This window comes from Hippopotamus amphibius, chromosome 9 (genome assembly GCF_030028045.1).
Source record: "Hippopotamus amphibius kiboko isolate mHipAmp2 chromosome 9, mHipAmp2.hap2, whole genome shotgun sequence".
NCBI lineage: Eukaryota > Metazoa > Chordata > Mammalia > Artiodactyla > Hippopotamidae > Hippopotamus > Hippopotamus amphibius.
Window position 1 is genome coordinate 26,150,261 of NC_080194.1, and position 20,704 is coordinate 26,170,964.

A 20,704-nucleotide genomic window follows, 5' to 3' on the forward strand; every position below is an offset into this window, starting at 1 on the left:
CAGAACACTTCAGCTAACTGTCAGTTACCAACCCCCCCCATGTGCTCAGCCTGCATCTCAGAGCTGCAGGAGCAAAGGTGCAAAGGAAGGGAGGTCTCTGGGGGCAGAAATACAGTTCTGAGAAGGATGCAGTTTCTAAAGGCCTACTTTGCTCTTCTAGTTGCCACACTTGGCAGACAGCCTCTTGAAAATCACAACCAGCGAACTCCAACCAGGCCGGCAGGATTTCTACATCCGTTCCCCAAAAACAAACAGTGAGATGCCCACACTGGACAATCCTTAGTTTCCATTTCAGCTGGGGGAAGAGCACAGGCCTGAGGGCTTTTTTGGAAAGAAATGTGCTTCTTAAGTCTCCTTTCTGGATCAAGTAGCACTAGCTAGCTGCAACTCAGCAGCGTTGGTGTTGAGCAAATATCAGTCATGTCACGATGTTTGCCATTCCTGAATAGCACTTACGCTACTCTATTCAACACGCTTCTTTAAATTGACTCCCTATTTTACGTAGCTTCATCCTTAGCAAATATGTGTCTGATACGCCAGTTACATTAAAATATATAACTACACAATTAGAATTTCGAAATGTTCAATCATCTGATGCTTGCTCAACCCCCGGAGGTGTGCTAGCTACACTTTAGAAAACACTGGGCTAGTGAACAACTTAGCAGCGGGATCATGTAACATGCTCTCACACACACACACCAGGGGGAAAAGCACGCGCTCAGTAACTTTGGCTTGCTCTATCACAAGGAACTGAGGATAGCTACTGGGGGTTTGGGGTGTGGACAAAGAATACCGCTGGCCAAATCAGTAAACAAAGGATGTTGTGGCCATCAAGTCATCAGCCACTGCAGTCTCCCCCAACGGTGCACCCTGAGTGGACTCAGGATGGAAAAGAACAGTATGCTAGCCCTGGATAGTTGACTTGCATATCAAAGGAATGATTCAGTGAGCCCAGACTCTTGCATCTTCCCATACAGAGAAAAGTGCTAAATTCATTAACTTGAGATGTCTGTTTTTCAATTAGCGGAAATATTTTGATGTTCAGCTACCTGGTTTGTTTTTGCAAAACTCTTATGTATACTGCCTCCTCTCTTTCCTCTTCAGAACAATCCTTCAGAGCTATCTGAGCGGCTGTCTCCCAGGCTTAAGTCTTCAGTATGTCTGTTGAATACAACGTAATTCTTAGCTTTTAGGTTGTGCCTTTTCTTCAGTTGGTTTAGAGCAGTCATCTTACGGGGCCACTAGTCATGAAATGGTGAGCATTCACCTCGACACTATTCACCAAAATTCAATACTAGTGGATCTCTGGTTAAACACGGCAGGTTAAACTCATATGTTTATCTTAGTTCCTTCCCCAAATCCCACTAAAAAATAATGGGAAAAGAACATACAAAAAGTATAATCACACAAAGACCAAGAGACCGGAAGAGGAGACAACGGCAGATGAGGTCTGTGAACAACATTTTAGAAATTTGAAATCACTGTGACTAACACGAGAGTGAAATCCAAGTGCCCACAGAGGGAGGTGGTGAAGAGATGAAAGCTGATTTGCCCTGAAAAACACCAGACGGCCTCAGGAACTGGAGGGAGTAGGTTCTATGGAAGGTAGGAGTACAGTGTGGGGCTGAAACAAGGGGTATAAGGGACTGGAGACTCCCGGATTCCTATCCCCACCTGTGTAACAAAATGACTGCCTCCTGCTTCCACTCTCACTGAAAATAGGGGGTTTATTCTTTGGGGAAATGCAATCAGGATGCAAGTGCAGTGGTGAGAGGCACTGGCTAAAAATGGGGGCATAAGAGAATGACTGCATACAGAGAACCCCCTTCCTGAGGCAATTCCCAGAAAGCTAGCATCCAGCCTCATATTCCAGGTAGAGACATGGAGGCTCCCTTCTCTGGAGAGACTGAATGGCATCAGAGAAAAGTTCCTCAAATACTGACACTTGAGAGACGTGGGTGGCAAAGCAGCTTCCCCTCAGTTACCCCCATGGAAGCCCTCTGCTTGACAGACCTGTCTGTGCACATTGAGCTTCTAATTCACTTTAAAGTAACCTGCTCAAATATAAGGGCCAGCTGAGGAGTTTTACAGTCCATTCAGAGTTTGGAGTGAAGTAGCCATAGAAGTGTTAGAAGATCAAGCCAACCAGAAACTGTGGTGAAAGACAGAAATGTTGGTCAAGAAAATTAAGGGAACCTTAGTACCCTGCTCGGCTGTGATGCTGGACATCTTCTATTTGCCCTGCAGGTCCACCCTCCTCTTCTCCACCCTGCTCTGGGCTCTGAGGGGCTGACCTGAAGGAACCACACAGCAATGGTGTCCCTATGCCCTCTGCTTTCCCTGGCAGAGACTGGGGGAGAGGAAAAGTGAGATGGAGCCCTCCTTGTGGGACCATCAGCGGGCTGTGTCCCTTAACTCCTGTCAGGGTCTCTTCTCTCCTGGTAACCACTTCTTTCCATCGCCTCATCAGGCCTAGGCCCTGGTAACTAGGATACCGCACTGTAACTTATGGTTTCTCTCTGACTACATCTTGGGAAACTGTCCCTTCATTAATCTCCTTAAATTACCCAAATTGAGGGTACCATTTATATCCTGCCAGGACCCTGAATGAAGCATCAAACAAGATTTACATTATCAAAATGTGAACACTGTTGATCATCAAAAAACTTGAAATAACTATATTGGGAAGCTGGAGAGAAGGAAATGGGAATAATAAGATCATTAAATCCTTAACGACCATAATAGTGGAGAAAAACAAAATTAATAAATTGAGAATTGTATAACATAAGCTAAAGGAGTTGAAAGTGATTAATTCTGTGATGAGGGAAGTTGGCGGATGTGATGTTTTGGTATGCACCCTCTAGTGCTTTTGATTCTTTAAATTGTAAGCATGAATAACTTTGCTAAAAAAACAAAATTAATTTTTAAAAAATATAATGTCAGGAGAAAACAGGACAGTGAAGGCCCTTTGAATTCTTCCGAGGACCCAGCGCATAATGGAGGCTTAGATACCAACAGCAGATTTGGGGCCCGGGAGCTCCTCCCTTAAGGCTTCAGATCCAAGAATGTGTCCGTCACTGCACTTCAGGAGAATGAAGCAGTCTCCCAGTCTCAGAGCCATCTGTGCTTGTCAGTGTGTGGCCTGATAGCATAGCTCTCCCTCTTTCCATTATTTATAGCAGGGAGAAGAGAAAGTTCTAGCCTGCCTGAGCAGGGTGGGGAGACAGTAAGGCGATTAGGGAGAGAGAGGTCAATAGCTTGCACAGATCTGAAGAGCTGAGCCTGAATCTTAGCTCTCCACTCTCAAACTGGAGTCAGCGTCTTTTGGCAAGTTATTTCACCTCTCCGAGCCTTAGTTTATTAAGTTCTGTGAGGGCATAGTTTATTCTACCCATCATCTCGGACAGTGCCTTTCCCTGACCGGAGATTTTATACAGTGGGGTCGGGAGACTGATACATAGTGGGAGCTTGATAAATAACTGTTGAGTGAATCCTAAGGATTAATTAAGAATGTACATACATGAAGATGCCTTAGAGGACTGGGGCGGGGAGGGTGGGGGGGACTCGAGGAGGGGGGGAGTCAAGGAAGGGAGGGAATACAGGGATATGTGTATAAAAACATGATTGAACTTGGTGTACCCCCCCAAAAATAATAAATAAATAAAATTAAAAAAAAATGTACATACAGCATGGCAAATATCTGGCAAAGGGATCTAATAAATATTAGTTTTTTCCCTTTACTCTCTGCCTTAGTTCCCTATCAATGTGGATACTGTATGCCAGCCTGAGTCAATAAGCTTTGAGCTGAAGTCTGGTAAAGGTAAATAATAATTAACGGTACGAAGAACAATTATTGAGCGCTTAATTTGTGCCATGCAGTATTCTAAGCACTTACATTTATTAGCTTCTTTAATCTTCACAATAAATCTGTAAGTCCTCTTATTACGCCCATTTTACAAGTGAGGAAACTGAGGCATGGAGTGATGAAGTAATCGCACAACTATAAAGTGGCAGGGCTGGGAGTTGAACCCAGGCAGCTCAGCTGTACAGCTTGAGTGCTTACTCATTAGATTTTTACTAACCTATTCATGTAACAGAAAATGGATCACTATTACGTTTTTAAAGAAATTCCTTCTTGGGCTTCCTAGGTGGCGCAGTGGTTAAGAATCCGCTTGCCAATGCAGGGGACACAGGTTCGATCGTTGCTCCAGGAAGATCCCACATGCCACGGAGCAACTAAGCCCGTGTGCCAAAAAAAAAAAAAAACTGAAAGAAATTCCTTCTTGCCTAACTAAGCTGTACTTGTGATATGCAACTGTCCAGATGACAAATCACCATGTTTAGGTCTGGGGATGTGCTCATTGAAGCCTCTTAGTGACCTTGAAGAAAAACCCATTCACCTATTTTATCAAGTTTCAAGGTTGCTCTCCTGCTAACTCAGCATATTTTCAACCTCTTTTTCTTTGATCCCAATCTCTATTTTTTAAAAAAAAAATTTTATTGGAGTATAGCTGATTTACAATGTCGTGTTAGTTTCAGCAAAGTGAATCAGTTATACATATATCCACTCTTTTTTAGATTCTTTTTCCATATAGGCCATTACAGAATATTGAGTTCCCTGTGCTATACAGTAGGTCCTTAATAGTTATCTATTTTATATATAGCAATGTGTATCCCAGTCTCCCAATTTATCCCTCTCCTCTGCTTACCCCCGGTAACCATAAGTTTGTTTTCTACATAGATCCCAACCTCTATTTTTAAGAATAAAATTTTAGCAAGTAGTTAAAAGATAACAGGATGTGCTTCTCTTCCCAATCCCACCAAAAAAAAAAAAAAAAGAGAAAAAGGGTAGCTTTTTTCCCTAAATATCAAACATAAGATATGAAACATTAATTTCAAACAAATTTTGGATTCTAATTTATAGTATCTTTTAACTTACAGTTTTAACTTACAGTCATCCTTTGATGTATATTTTACATTTTACATCCCAGGGAAGAACACAGAAACGTCCTTTCTCCGTTCTCAAGAGTGGAGAGAATTTATTTCATAAATACTGCAACTAAAGTATGAAATCAGTTATAAAAGCAATTTTATATATTTTTAAAGTAATCTGGAGAATGCAGGGCACCACAAAAAAAGGGATATTAGTAAATCTATTAAAGATAAGCCATGAAAATTAGATTTGGGCAGTTTTGTGGCGGTAGAAGTACAAAAGTAATCATCTTTACTGTTCTTGAGGGAATTTTCTTCCATTTAGGTTTCCAAACAATGAAATCAAGAAGATGCTGCCTCACATTGTGTGTGGCTCAGTGAAAACCTGTATCAGCATTAAGGACAGCAAACACTCACCCAGTACATGCCATGTGTTGGACTCTGCCCCAAGTGCCCCATATACTGTTACCCTCACAGTAACCCTATCAGTTAAGTACTACTATAACAATCACTTTATAGATGAAGAACAAACCAAGGCACAGATAAAGTCACGCAGCTAGTGAGCTACACAGCTGGGATGTGAACCCAAACAGTGTAGGTCCAAAGTCTGTGCTCTAATGGCTCTGCTACCTCTTGTCTCTACTGCTGCTGAGGCTGCAATCAATCCTGGGAGGACCTATTATAACACTATTTTCTCTGCTTTTTATGTCGTTGGTCTAAATGTTCTTGGGTGATGAGAATCTGATTGTACAAGTAAAATTCCAAGGAATTTTTATATTCAGGCCAGAGTCTGTTGTTATGGATAATCAGGTGTCAGAAGTAGCACACTAATGGATAAGCCCAAAATTCACAAAAATTTTGCTTACAGAAATGGGAACATGAATGGATTCTCTAGGGAGATAAGCCCTATTGTCAGGGTTTATCTTAAAGGGTATAAATGTGTGCATAGGTGTTTCTGCGCTAGAAAAATCTCAGATTGTAGGTTAGAAAAATAATTTTAAGCGCATAGAAAAATGTCTAGGAGAAAATGCACTAAGCATTATCTCAAGAGAATGAGATTTGGGAGTAAGGATACAGAAACACTTTCTATTATTTTATATATGTCAGTACTATTCAAACCTGAAAAAAATGTATTTCTGTAATAATTTTAAAAACGGACATTAATGGTCAGTGATCTTGTATATGTCATTCCCTTTTCACTGCTCTGTTAACCAGACACTTAGCTACCTGAACCAAAAGGATATAAATTTGAGTAATAAAGGCTTTGAATTTTAACACCTAGTGAACCTGAATTTAACATATGAGGGGAGGACAAATCCAGTAAGGTAAGTATAGACACTTCTGTGATTTTAAGTAGCCTATAGCTGAGTCTTGTTTTTCAATCCAATCTGACAACCTTTGTTTTTTCAGAGTGTTCAGTCTGTTTTTATTGCTAGTAGGTTGGGTTTAAGTCTACCATCTTCCTATTTATTTCTATGACTACAGATTGAGTAAAATTTAAAATTTAAGCCAGTTTAGGGACTTCCCTGGCAGTCCAGTGGTTGAAGACTCCATGCCCCCACTGCAGGGAGCATGGGTTTGATCCCCGGCTGGGGAACTAAGATCCGGCACGCTGCACTGTGAGGCAAAAAAAAAAAAAAATTTCAGCCCGTTTATTTTATGCTTTAACTTCAACCTACTTTTCTAAGAGAATTTATTTTTTTTAATTAATTTATTTTTTTGACTGTGCACACAGCTTGCGGGATCTTAGTTCCCTGACTAGGGATCAAACTTGGGCCCACAGCAGTGAAAGCACCCAGTCTTAACTATTGGACAGCCAGGGAACTCCCTTCAGCTTATTTCTGTTATCATTCATCCCAACAAACACAGCAAGTTACCAGGTGGCCAGAGAGGGTGTAGGTTTTTCATGCTGTATTGTTACTGGAAGTGGGAAGAGCTGGACCTTTGGCTCAACCTCAACAGGTACAATTCCATGTCTGTCATAAATATTAGGGATTCTACAGGACTGTGAAAACAGGGCTCTGTGGTTACAAAGTTTGAATTCCAAGGTCTTTTCTGTGACTTAAATACACACCCAATCGAGGTTATGGACTACAAGCTAAGGGTGATCATCCCTGAACCAGGTTCTAGGCAATGCTCCAGCTCTGGACAATTTAAGAGCTGAAAATAACTGACTTCCCTGGCCTCAGGAACTGGGAGAACAGCTGAGTCTTGAAAGAGCTAAACTGGGAAAGGGCAGAGGTAATGCACTGAGGAATTTCATGCAAGTCCTGACACTGGAAAGAGCAAATCTAAGTTTAAAATGGGCAGCTTTCCATACCAAGGCCACTGTTGGCTCCAGATGATATATACACCAATAGGAAATCACTTTCTGAATTAAACCCTCAGCCTGGATGAGTGGGTTTCCTTTCTAAGTTACAGATGTTTAAGCAATCTTTTGTTTTCCAGACTGAAGCAGATATCACAAAGTATGCTACTCATTCTGCGATGTAGGTCCAAAGTAGACTACACCACCGACTTTATGCCTTTTTTCCAGGAGAAACTAATTCACCTAAGGCACGACATGCTTTCACTAGACTATTATATTTTGCAGCCCTCTGGACTCATGGGACCCACTAGGCAGAGTAAGCCCATAACGTGATTTGCCCTAAAAGAAGCACAGAATAGAACTGGAGGCAGGAATGACTGACAGGGCAGTCAAAGCGAAAACTAGGCACTGGAAGCCTGGGCTGGGGAATAAAGGCTTCCAACGTCACAAGCAGTTTAGAGTAAGCTCTGCTACTTACTGGGGTAAATTACTTAACATCAAAACCATTTCTAAAGGTGGCAGGCACAGTGCTGGTATATCACAGCTCTCAATCACCAGCGGCTGCTATCACTTTCCACAATGGGAAGAGGGGGCCATAGCAGGCCTCAACAGATTCAGTTCCCTCCCGATTACCAGAATTTCACTTTAATTTGGACCTAGTTTCCAGTCCAGATTGTTCCAAAGCCTTCTAGGTTTTGGCATTCCTAGCTGCCAGATTTTTATCTAACAAACCCAACAAAACCACCAAAATACCCTCACAAAAACAACTTATTTGCTTAAAATTGTCTCCAAGGTCCCCCATGCCTAATGAGTAAGGTCTGAATTTGTTTCTTTGGCATACCAAGCCATTTGCAACCTGAATTAAACTGACTTTCCCAGCCTCCTGTCACTTCCAACTCTCCAATCCAACAAACACTGTTGCCCCAACATGCTGGGGTCTTTCAAAAAGTCTTCACACCTTCATCATACTATTCCCTGCTCAACCTTTAAGGCTTAACTAAAATGTTATCTCTTTAGTGAAGCCTACCCTTATTCCCCCAATGGTTTCTTCCTTCAGGTTTCATCATACTGATCACTTAATCTTTAACAGAGCACTCAACAGAGCATCTGATTTCTTTATGTCTGCCTTTCCCAACAGACATACTTTTTCTATTTCAAACATTTTTCTACCTGCTCAACTGCTATTGCTTATAGAGTAGTCGTGGCAATAACACATTTGAAAGGCACTTTGTAAAACTGTAATGTTTTGCACCACTACTAAACTGATCTGAAGGAGAAATGGGAGGACTGAAGCAGAAGAGTGGTGTTGCTGCTTTCCTTTTACTGGTTCAAAGTCTGAATAGGTTTCTGACCTGTTGTAGCCATTTTATGAAAGATAACCAGCTTGTATCATGGCTTAAAAAAATAACGAGTAGCCCTCAAGCAGCCCACCCAAGTAAGCACCACACATGAGAAGCCACAAGATGTTACAGTTAAAAGAGTTGTCTATAAAAAGTTTTACTTTTTTCTGTAACTTTTAATACAAGATATCTAAAGTCTTAGCTAAATGGTGACTTGATCCCATTAGGAACAAAATATGGCATGAATTCCAAAAACAAGAAATATCTTTTTTTTTCTTTGCATTTAGGCTTTGCAGTCACTATGCAATGATGATCACTTCGCCAAGTAACAGTCAGATACTGGAGAAAGAGAGATATGAGAAACATCTTTTATTTTTTTCTAAAGAGGTGAAAATAAGTAAGATTTCTTATATTTCTCACTCATAAGATTTTTAAACTCTTAAAAATGCAATTTCTTCTTTTCAAAGCACATGCCATCTTAAAAAAAAAATCTTAGCAATATACATTTGCACTCAAAGAAAAACATGCAGCACATTGTCCTCTGACAAAATTCTGCATAAAAACTCCACACAACTCTCTGCAAGTATGTCCCCTCTTTACCATTTAGGGACTCCAAACCACAAACATTCAGTGCAATATTTATTGTTTCTTATTTCCGTAGGAAACACAGGACCAATGCTGTCTTCTGACTACAACTGTTTTCGGATGGCTGAGCAACAGTCTCCCTCTGCTTTATTTTAAAGTACTCTCTTTAACTTGCTGATGTAAGGTACAACTAGAATTCAGCAAAACTTGAGGATCCAAGTGGAAGATGGAGGAGAAATACTTAAGGTGTACCCTGTGCCATAAACTTAGGAAAAAAATTTACACAGAAAAAAAAAACAAAACCAAAAAACCTCAGATTTTATCAATGCACCCTTTTAAAAAGTGTTTGTTTTTTTTTTAAATTTCTGAAAGCAGCTTAATGTGAATCAAAAGCAGTTCCTGAGTAACTGCAGTAAACAGTGTCTTTTTAAAATATATATATATATATATTTGCAACTTAGCTCATTTTGGTTCTGCCTTAATTTACCTCCCCAGATTTTAGTTTAATCACAGTTCCTTTCCTTTCAGTTCTCAATGTGCAAGTACAGTAACATCAGCTCCGAGAGTCGGCGTGGGGCAGATGTTTCTTGTCACTTCTGTGTGATCACCTGCAGGTCTATCAGGCCAGGTTTCCAGAGTCACTGCAGGTCACAGTTCTCTCAGTCTCACAAAACCTGTGAAAGCCACAGACACTTCACGTTTTCTTCATCAGACGCCGTGACTGCCACGTGTGGAGCTTGTTGTAGGCTGTCTGAAGCATCTCCTCTATGTGACTTACCAACTGAAAAACAAAAGCAAGACACTTAGGCAACAGCGGGGTAAAGGCTGTGGCAGTCGATGCTTCTGGTCCAGATCTGGTGCATACTTCCGAGTGTAGTGTCCAAGCTCCTTTTTATTTTCCCAATGGGGCAACATGCAAGCCCTCTGTGAAGGTGTTATCAGATGCATTTTGTATAGAAAGGTAAGAGGGAAGGTGGGGTACAGCAGAGGTTTGGAAATTCACCAGCTCTGCCTGGGCTGTATGTCTGCCCTGTCATTAACCAGCCATAGGACAACATGAAAGCCTGTGTTCTAGGCCTCAGTTTCTTTTGTCTAATGAGAGAGGTGAAGTAAACTGGCGATTTCTAGATTTAAACATTAGTGTCTTGACTAAGATCAAGAGGGTAGCATCAACATTAACTTAGAGAAAATCTGAAAAATGCCCTATTCCCCTGAAGATACTGAGGCAGCAGGTATGGGATGAGACCCAGGAATCTTCTAATTTTCAAATGCTCCTGCACTTAATTCTGCTGCATAGCCAACCTTGTGAAGCACCTGTCTATGCTCTCTAGGGTCTTTTCCAGGTCTAACACTTCAGGATTTCAATATAATTCAGCAGATTACAGAAAAATCTAAATGGTCTCAAAGCTTCACATAAGTATGAAGTATGTCACACCTAAGGTCAGGACTATGTACATTGAATAGAAAAAAATTTTACCCTCATCACAGAGGTAACCAGAAGTCAACAGGAACACACTGAACTAAGCTGATAAAAACTCCTAAGGCAGAACATCTTTGGATCATCTGTTTCCTTGGAAGTTGACAGTGTAATTTACGTGGTTGGAAGTAAAAGTCTTATAAGGTCTACAAGTCAATTTTGGCAGTATGGGGACAGAGACCAGGCAGTCCTAAATCCTTGCAGCATGCCAATAACTTAGATTCAATCTGAGGTAGAGTTAAAAACAAAACAAACCCTTATTTACCACACCTGTTATCACTGTGTGTGTGTGAGGGGGGTGGGGTTGGGGGGGGGAGGGTTATGTTATTTACTTCTGTCTGGGAACTACGCTGCTTGATAGGCCACAGTGACTGCACAGTACCAATAGAAGAGATGAACACCACAGCCTCATGAAAGGCTGCACATGGCCTCAGAATCCTTTTTACTATAGTGCTCCAGGCAGTTACAATCAACTGAGAAAGCACGTAAACTGGAACCTATTTGTCACCCTTGCTCTGCTGTGGGAAGACATTCCAAGCTTCTTTTCTGATTATAGATAACATTATTATATTTTGAGAAGAAACATTTAGAATGTTAGGGAAGAAAAACCAAAAATATTACTGATGAAGATTTTTCAGCTTTCAACTGTAAAACCGTTTTGATTATCCTACTTACTGAAACACGGACCTCTAAGTTTGTATATACTATGTTTTCCTAGTCATCTCTGAGAAGACTTGCGTTAACACATAGACAAACAATCTTGTGTGGCTGCTCTAGTCTTGCATTAAAAACAACACTAAAAATCCTGGGTACAAGGTGACACTTCTCAATCACTACCTTACTCACTGCCCTGCCCTCAACCAGGGAAGCTGAAGGCCGACCATAACCCAGGAACTGTTCAGCTTTCTTTCACAGAATGGCAATTCTGCCTTTCTTTGTATTGCTAGATTTGTACTTGCTACTTAGGTTTTCAAAATAAATACTTTTAGGAACATGCATATAGGTTGTAAATCTATAAAGAAAAAGCATGGAGATGATTCTTACAAATGCCTGGTTAGTCATGGCCTTGAGACAGTGTGAAGAAGGTGTAGGCAACTGGATAGGGGCACTTAGGGTACTGGTTCTATTTCTTACCATGATTGGTGGGTACACAGATACTTGTTTTATTATTTAAAAAAGCAAACGTATTTTATACACTTCTGAATGTATGATACATCTTACAATTAAAAAACAATATTCCCAGAAACAGGAAAAAACAACATATATACTCACTTACAGGAAAACAAAGTTAACTTCATCTTTTTGCTACACAGAGAAAAAAAATCAGGCCAAAATTAGATTGTTGCCTTACATTTGTGCTTAAATACTGTCTCCGAATTTTTTCTTGGAATGGGCAGAGCTTTGTAACTTGGAATCGTTCCAAATTACTTTTCATTTTCACTACCTAAAAAAGATGAGAGAAATAATGAATGAAGAGACTCTTAAAGAACCTACAAGGATCAAGAGAAAAGTACACATAAGGTTTCTTTCTTTCTTTTTTTTTTTTTTTAAGATTAACTGGCTCTACCAGGCAGAGTAGCAATATCTAATATATTCAGATTTTTTTTGTTCATAATTCATATCTTTCCTGATATTTTTCGTGCATGTATAAATGCACATGTAGAAAATATGAAGTACATACTGTTTTAAAATTTCACTTGGTTTAATGGGAACAACTTTAAGTCATTAAATACTAACTCATCATTTAAAATGGATGTATCTTTAACCAATCTCCTTCTGGTAGATATTTAGACTAATTCTACACAGACAGTGGCAGAGAAACATCTCTATGGCTCAATATTTGCATACATTCATTCTTAATTATTTCCTTAGGCTAAATTACTAAATGTTGAATTTCCAGGTCAAAGCATTTTTTAAAAAGGTAGTACTTGCAGTGGAAGAAAGCACTCTTTTCTTAGCAGCTTGCCCAACACGATCATTCTAAGTTTTTTATTCTTTTGCAAATTATAGATGAAAAATGCACTTTTTCTGAAGCTTTAAAAATAATTTATTTGAATACTAGTGAGTATAAAAATTCCCTCTTAGGTTTACTGGGCCACTTGCGTCCTTTAGTGAATTGCCTGTTAAAAGTTTTCTGCCTATTATTTTAAATGGGGTATTTATCTCTCTTAAAGATTGTTTGTAAGAGCAAGCTATATAGTAAAGCTATTAGTATTTTGTTTTTAATAGAAGTATAGTTGATTTACAATGTTGTGTTAGTTTCTGGTGTATAGCAAAGTAATTCAGTTAAGTTTTAAGATGTACGATTATAAGTTATGGAACTGGTCTCAAGTTTCTTCATCTACAAAATGGATGTCAATACCTACCCCATCAGGATGCTGTGAGGCTTAAATGAAACAATATAGGCAAAGTACTCTTTGGCATATGGTAAACGTTCAATACAATTTTCCAACTTCAAGATAATACTTCGCTAAGTCCCACTACCACAACAGCTGGCTGTGTTTGGAACCAGTTCTGACCTTTTCTTCTAGGAATGGCGTATTAACGGGAAAGCAGGACCAGAAGTGCCGTAGGAGTTCCCCAACAGCCACATACAGGTGTTTCAATTCAGACTGAATATCATTTGGCACCATCTCTGCAAAAGAAAAAGAAGTCCACAGCATAAAAGCTACTTTCCCATATGTGTAGTCTCTGAAAGAATGACCACTCAGAGAATAAATTTGAATGCACACTTATTGCCAACGCTAAACCAGGATGTGCTATTCTAAGTTACTGATTTTGTGGCTGACAGATCACAGAATTTAAATTTTCTTGGGGTTTTGAAGGAATTTTCAGGTTTTGCTTTATTTTAAAGAGGTAGGGGAGGAAAAAAAATCTTTTAGTGTGACATAGCAACGTGCCACTGTTTCTAATATTAAAACAACACTGAAACATAAGCTCTTCTCTAGATATGCTTCAGGATCAGGATGCATGAAAACAAAACAAAAATCCCAGAAATGTCCCAAAGAAAAAACAATAAAACTTGAGCACTCTTCTCAAATTGCTCTTTCAAGGTTATCTGGGTGAAGGGATAGCAACAGAAGGTCCAGCACATACGGTTTATGGCTTGCTGTGTCCCTCCCTGCATCAGTGCTCCTCCAGGTGATAGTGCTGTGATGGTGCTACTGGCAGCGCTACTTGAGAGGACCTGAAAGAAATTAAGACACAAAAAGTGGTTTCTCTCTTTTTTGGCCACCTGTTTTACTTAACATTTCAGTTCTATAGCAAACTGTCCAATAAATCTTCATTCCTGTAGAAATACATTATTTTTGGCAACCAGAGTGAATTACTTTCCATGAGGCTAGAAACATAGCATATGCAGAGACAGAATACCTACCAATCTTCCAGGAATACCAGGCAAGTCCATAGGTACCTCAACATACACACACTTCTGTCTAGTCAAGCCCCTGACCCCCCACCTTATTTAAAGTATAGTTGATTTACAATATTGTGCTAGTTTAAGGTGTACAGAAAAGTGATTCAGTTATACATATATATGTATATATTCTTTTTCTGATTCTTTTCCATTATAGTTTATCATGCGATACTGAATATAGTTCCCTGTGCAGTAAATTCTTGTTGTTTATTTTCTATACGGTAATGTATATCTGTTAATCCCATACTCCCAGTTTATCCCTGCCCACCACGCCCCCTTCTCCTTTGGTAACCAGTTTGTTTTCTATGTTTGTGAGTCTGTTTTTGTTTTGTAAACAAATTCATTTGTACTATTTTTTAGATTCCACATATAAATGATATTGTATAATATTTGTCTTTCTCTGTCTTAGCCAATCCCTTACTTAAGTAACAACTTAACTTATGAACTCTTAGCACTGAAGGTAAAATTGAGTTAAAGGAAACAAAAAAAGTCAATAAAACAAATGTTAAATCCTTGCTGGCAGCTGACATAAATATCCAGCAGAACAGAAATATACCATTTGTCATTTTTCAAGGAAGTGAATACACCTAGCCAAAAGGGAAAAAAAACCCCACATTCCCCACAGTATCCATATCAACATTTAGGGACATAACTATCTCTTCAATGAGCTCCTAACAAGTATCAAGGGCTAGCCATGAAGAGGAACAAATCATTTGCTGAATAGCTCAAGCGCAGGGTTAGTGTGTCTTAATGGAGTTTTTACAAGTAGAAATCCATGTGTGTATGGGCTGGATGAAAAAATTTTTAACTTGGGGTAATGAGTACAATACAGGGTAACCATGAGATGAGGGGACATGAAAGTTCACTTTATTCCCATTTCCTTCTGTCAGAATGTTATAATGTACCATAACCAGAAGTTTCAGTGACTGCTGAACTTGCCAACTAGTCACTGGCTACATTCAGGTATACACACCCGAGGGCGATAATCTTTTCATGCATCTCAGATAATGAAATCACTTTTTTGGGGTTGTGGGGAAGAATCTAAGTATTTAAGACTAACTACAGCTTAAAAAAGTTAGGTGGACCTACTTTGGCCCAAAGGCCAGATGTTGGACAATTATAGTCTAGAAGGAAAGATGTAGTCAAACAATCCCATATTTGTTATGTGAGCGTAAATATGTACAACACATATTTCCTTGCTTTGTATGCTGAGGGGACAATGAGACCAGTAGCAAATGACATCCCAACAGTAATGAGTACACGGAGTACTCAGAACTTGGTTTCTAAATCTACTCAACACTTAAAGGAAGACTGTGTGGCTGGGCAGGGAAAGGATAAGATGAATTTGGAACATCTATCTCATTGTGCCATAAGGTAAGGAGGTGCTCAAAAACTGAGGAAGATATTGTCAGAAAGATACAGGAGCCAAAGTAAAGGGTCTGACTACAAAGGTGCAAGGGTACATTTTTTTGGGGGTGACAAAACTGTTTTTTATCTTGATCATGTTGGTGATTGCACAACTGCATATGCACACTGAAACTCAAAGAATAGCCTGAAAAGGTAAAATTTTACTGTAGGTAAGTTATACTTTAGTTTGAAAAAAGAAAAAAATGGTAGCTACAATTTCTAACCCATAGAATAATATAAGAATCCATGCTTATAGATAAACTAACTAAATAAATGTAAATAAATAAATACAGGAGATGGGAAGGGAAGCTCAGAAGGTCAACTGATGGGAGGACAGAATTAGAAAATCACTATTTAACTACCACCATGAATAACTGTTTTCTGCAAGAATCATCAACAGATTCTAAAATACTAGTGGGTAAAAGTCTGATGGGAAATAAAATATTTACATAGTATCTCTCCACAAGATACTTATTAATTACGAAGGGAAAAATAGTAAGTTTTTGGCAGAGAAACCAGGTAGACAGTGCCTTAACCAAGTGATCAGACGTTAATATTGCAAGTTAGGACAAATAAATACATGCTTCCTGATACGACGCACAGAAGCTGACGTATCACTTACACATTGCTCCAGCGGTATTCTTGCCAAAAAGGCTTAACATAAAATCTAATCATAAGACAATCTTAGAGAAACTGAAATTGAGGGCATTCTACAAAAAACTTGCCTGTACTCTTCAAACATGAAGGTCATGAAAGACAAAGATTGAAAACCTATTCCATTTTAAAGGAGATTAAAAAGACACGAGAACTGAATGCAATTCATAAACCTGACTTGGATGATGCACCAAGAAGAAAGACTTTCTTTTGCTATAGGGACGTTAATGGTACAACTGGTGAGATTTTTGTAAGACCTACAGGTTAGACAATAATACTTTATCAATGTTAACTTAATGCTTTCATAACCATACTGTGTTATTTATTAGAATGTCTTGTTTTAGGAAATATGGACTGAAATATTTAGGTGTAAAGGGATCTACCCTCAAAATGGGTTGGGAAACTTGTGCAACTTTTTGTAAATCTGAGATTATTTCAAAATAAAAAGTAAAAAAGTCCCAATATGTGATAAGTACTACAATACAGGTATAAATTCAGTGTCTCAGTGTTTATGAAAACAGAGAAAAGGGAAAAAAATAACTCACTACTGGGCATGTCGAGGATTGCTTCCCAGAGGCAATGAAATTTGAGCTGTCTTGAGTTATTACTATTAGTTCCCCAGACACAGAAACAGGCAAAGGACATTCTAAGAGAGAAAGCATGAGCGAAAGTACAGGAAGCACGTGGGTGATAACAATTAAAAAACTCTGGGTAGTTTATAATGTGTTAGCTTGGAGTATAGGACTCTTGGTTACGTGGGGAAGGGAATGGTGGAGACATGGCAGGAGTTCGGACGGGAGATGTGGGTTACGGCCAGATTAGAGAGCTTGGCATGTCAGATGAGGACATCCAGAAAATTACTGTGGGAAAAGAGGGAGACAGTAAAGGCTTTTAAGCTGCAGAGTGATGTGATCGGGATCCTGTTTTTAGCAAGATAACTTGCAGTGGCAGTGCAGAAAACCAGTCAGATTTGCCTAAACCAAAGTGAAGGAATCAAGAAATATTGAACTGACAGAACTTGCTGATCAACTGAAGTATGTATAAAGGCAGGGGGAAAAAAAGAGTTATCTAGAGAGTGATGTCCAGAAATTTTTTTGGAACCGGGGAGACTTTTCCAATAAAACTGTATATATGGAAGGAAAAAATTAGCAATCACAAAACTCATTATCTCACTTTTCATTATCATCTTATCTTCAGGTATGCCAAATATCTCTTCTTTCTACCTCTTGACTTTTTCAATTTATTAAGTGGAAATATGTTTTTAAACCCAATTAAAGTATTAGTTTTACAGTTCAATTTGAATGTGCTCATATAAGAATTCTGTTTTTCAAACAGTACAAGTCACCTTACCTGAGTTAATTTGGGTGTATAAGCTTCCATTTCTTGTCTAATACTTTGAAAAGAATTAATAATGTCCTGACTTGTCGCATACTGTAGCGACTGGATTGGAGTTGGACCATGATAATACCTGAAGGTCAGCAAAGAAGAAATTACTAATCACACAGAATAAAGGTACTCAATGTTTGTCTTTCAAATATTTTAGCAGTCTCAACACAACATTCTCCCCAAAGTAAAGAGTTAAAGATACTTCAATAAAATAATTTAATTCCTATAAGGGCAACAGGAAGAAGACAGCACAGAGTGCCAAAATTCATTTTCTTGGCACTAATCATTTAGGATCCTTTCCTGAGATGCACAAAGTAAATTTTTAAGGAAATAAGATACTGTATTTTATGGTAACAAACTGATTAAACCTGAGTTCTACACTTAACATAATATATTCTGCAATGATGTGTGCTATAAAACTATTCTGCCTCAAGTTAATTTAATATTAGTCACCAAACTTACCTATCTGACTTCTTGAGGTTTAGTGCAATTGTTTTTATGGAATTATTTTTTCCCAAGTCTTCATATTCAATGGACTCTTGTAACTTCGCCTATAATTATCAACACAACACTTTTTATTATAAAGTTCCCTTACAAAAGTAATGAACATCACTGAAGACGTAAAACTGTTCTGTACTGAGGGTAAAATATGAAGTCTTCCCACCAGGAGCCTCACTTCCTAGATATGACTGCCCCACAAATAGCTGAACCCATTTTTTCACCGACCACTTACACAGAGTACCTGTTTTCCTATACTCTGACCATACTAAGCATTACTGAACCTTTAATATTTGAAAATTTGGTAGGTAAAAACGTGTATTCTACTATTTTTCCCCCCAAATAAGTTAAAAAAAATTACTTTTATTACGTGTTGCAAATACTTTTCTTCCAACTTGGTGTTTTTCAGTTTTAATTATTTCCTTTATGCTTATTCTTCTATGGATTAATTTTCTGCTTAAATCTTTGATCCACTTAGAACTTATTTTGAAATAAGGAGTAAGGTAGGAATCTGCGGGTTTTTTAAATATTAAATTATTAATCAGTCCCCCTAAGACCATTTGTAGAATAATGGCTTTCCTCAGTGATTCTGAAATGCCATGTTTATCATCTATGTATTTAATCCCTCCATGTAAATATTTAGATTTACTTCTGGATTCTTTATTTTGGTTTTACTAATGTGTTTTCTCCTGGACTAGTAACAAACTGCTGTATTTCTATAGCCTTATAATAAAAACACATTAATTATAAGACATGATGACAATCTATGTAAACATTTGGGAAAACAATTTTATAATATTTCATCCCTACATATCTATGAAATTCATCTGGTCAGCTCTCATCTGTAGCTTCCCAGACTAGGATCAAAACGTTTAAGATATTAAATGTATCTCAAAATAGATCTGAAGACAGTTATTTTAAATTGCTCCTATTTTAACAGTCTGAACAGTCCCCTTGTAGTATAGGAACAAATCTGACGTCAGCATGCTATTCAGAGTAACATATCAATCAGTCCCACCTTACCTATACTCAGCCTAAGCTTTTATTACTTTCTCAGCTCTACACCTTAAGCCAACTTCAAGGCATACTGACGTCTTCATTACCTTTCCCATGTCAAGCTCATTTTTACACCTACTGTTGCTGTACCTAAGTCATGTCCCAACCTAACCTCTTATATAAATCCAAATCCTAAACTTCTGTCAAGGATTATTCACCTAACTTTCATACTTAACTGAAAGCTCCATAAATATAAAGACTCTATTATTACTTCTGGATCTCTCATTCTATAAATCCCTGTAGCACACACAGCAGACAACTATTGACTTGAAAGAATATCCAGTTTATCACTGAATATTGTGAAAATCTGCACAATTTTTGACAATTCTTTCACTACCAAGAATCAACGGTACACAGTGCAATACTGCAAAGAAAAGCATCACTTCCTAGATTTCTTCTTTAGCATCTCTAACTTACATTTTAGATTTACTTTGCTTGGTTCAGAAAAGAAATATCTTACTGACTTTAATTTTAAAGGTGTACATCCCTGTGGAAACACATTAAGTGACTGAAATATATAAAAGGCTCACCCATAATTCCCTTTTGAAGTTCACAAACTTAATTATAGTCTGTTCTGTGAACTTTACTCACTCTTGGGCTCCTACTGTAAATAACACAATTACTATACTTTAAATTCTGTTTTATAATTATTCTTTTGATTTTGTCTTACCTATAGACACGAAATTCTTTGAGGACAAAAACCCAATCTTACTCATTTTTGTTTCCCACCACCCTAATACAGCATGTAAAGTAACTCAAAAATGGTTTCTTGAATTTAATTTTTTTTTTTTTTTTTGTGGCACACGGGCTTAGTTGCTCCGCGGCATGTGGGATCTTCCTGGAGCTGGGATCGAACCCGTGACCTCTGCATTGGCAGGCGGATTCTTAACCACTGCGCCACCTAGGAAGCCCTCTTGAATTTAATTTTAATGAACTCAACTATTGTTATGGTATACATGAACTCTTTTTTTTTTTTTTAATTAATTATTTTGGGGGCTGCGTTGGGTCTTTGTTGCAGTGAGTAGCCTTTCTCTAGTCGTGGCAAGTGGGGTCTACTCTTTGTTGTGGTGCGAGGGCTTCTCATTGTGGTGCCTTCTCTTGTCACGGAGCACAGGCTCTAGGTGCACAGGCTTCAGTAGTTGTGGCTGTGGGCTCTAGAGCACAGGCTTAGTAGCTGTGGTACACGGGCTTAGCTGTTCTGCTGCATGTGGGATCTTCCCGGACCAGGGCTCGAACCCATGTCCCCTGTATTGGCAGGCAGATTCTTAACCACTACGCCACCAGGGAAGTCCCATGAACTTTTTAATTCAACATATCATTAATTAAAAAAAATTTTTTTTATTTATTTATTTTTGGCTGCTTGGGTCTCAGTTGCAGCAAACAGGCTCTCTAGTTGTGGTGCATGAGGTTAGCTGCCCTGTGGCATGTGGATCTCTGTTTCCCAACCAGGGATTAAACCCACGTCCCCTGCATTGGACGGTGGATTCTTAACCACTGGACCACCAGGAAAGTCTCTCCCCCATTTGTTTATTTATTTATTTTTGACTGCAATGGGTCTTCACTGCTGCATGCAGGCTTTCTCTCTAGTTGTGGGGAGCTGGGGCTACTCTTTGTTGCGGTGCGCAGGCTTCTCAGTGAGGTGGCTT

General features: G+C 38.8%; 1 protein-coding gene across 2 annotated transcripts in view; it reads right to left on the minus strand.

Annotated features, from left to right (window-relative positions):
- Nucleotides 1-8,936: 8,936 nt before the first annotated feature.
- Nucleotides 8,937-20,704, minus strand: part of GTF2H1 (general transcription factor IIH subunit 1) — a 31,516-nt gene continuing 19,748 nt past the window's right edge. Inside the window, exons 10-15 of one of the 2 annotated variants that reach the window (XM_057695910.1) lie at nucleotides 17,967-18,055; nucleotides 17,469-17,586; nucleotides 13,739-13,829; nucleotides 13,162-13,277; nucleotides 11,994-12,086; nucleotides 8,937-9,946 (exon numbers count right to left, since the gene is read on the minus strand). In XM_057695910.1, coding sequence (XP_057551893.1) covers nucleotides 9,860-9,946; nucleotides 11,994-12,086; nucleotides 13,162-13,277; nucleotides 13,739-13,829; nucleotides 17,469-17,586; nucleotides 17,967-18,055 — 594 coding nt within the window. In that variant the 3' untranslated portion in view covers nucleotides 8,937-9,859. The remainder of the gene's footprint in view (nucleotides 9,947-11,993; nucleotides 12,087-13,161; nucleotides 13,278-13,738; nucleotides 13,830-17,468; nucleotides 17,587-17,966; nucleotides 18,056-20,704) is intronic. The other variant, XM_057695911.1, reaches the window with a different exon arrangement.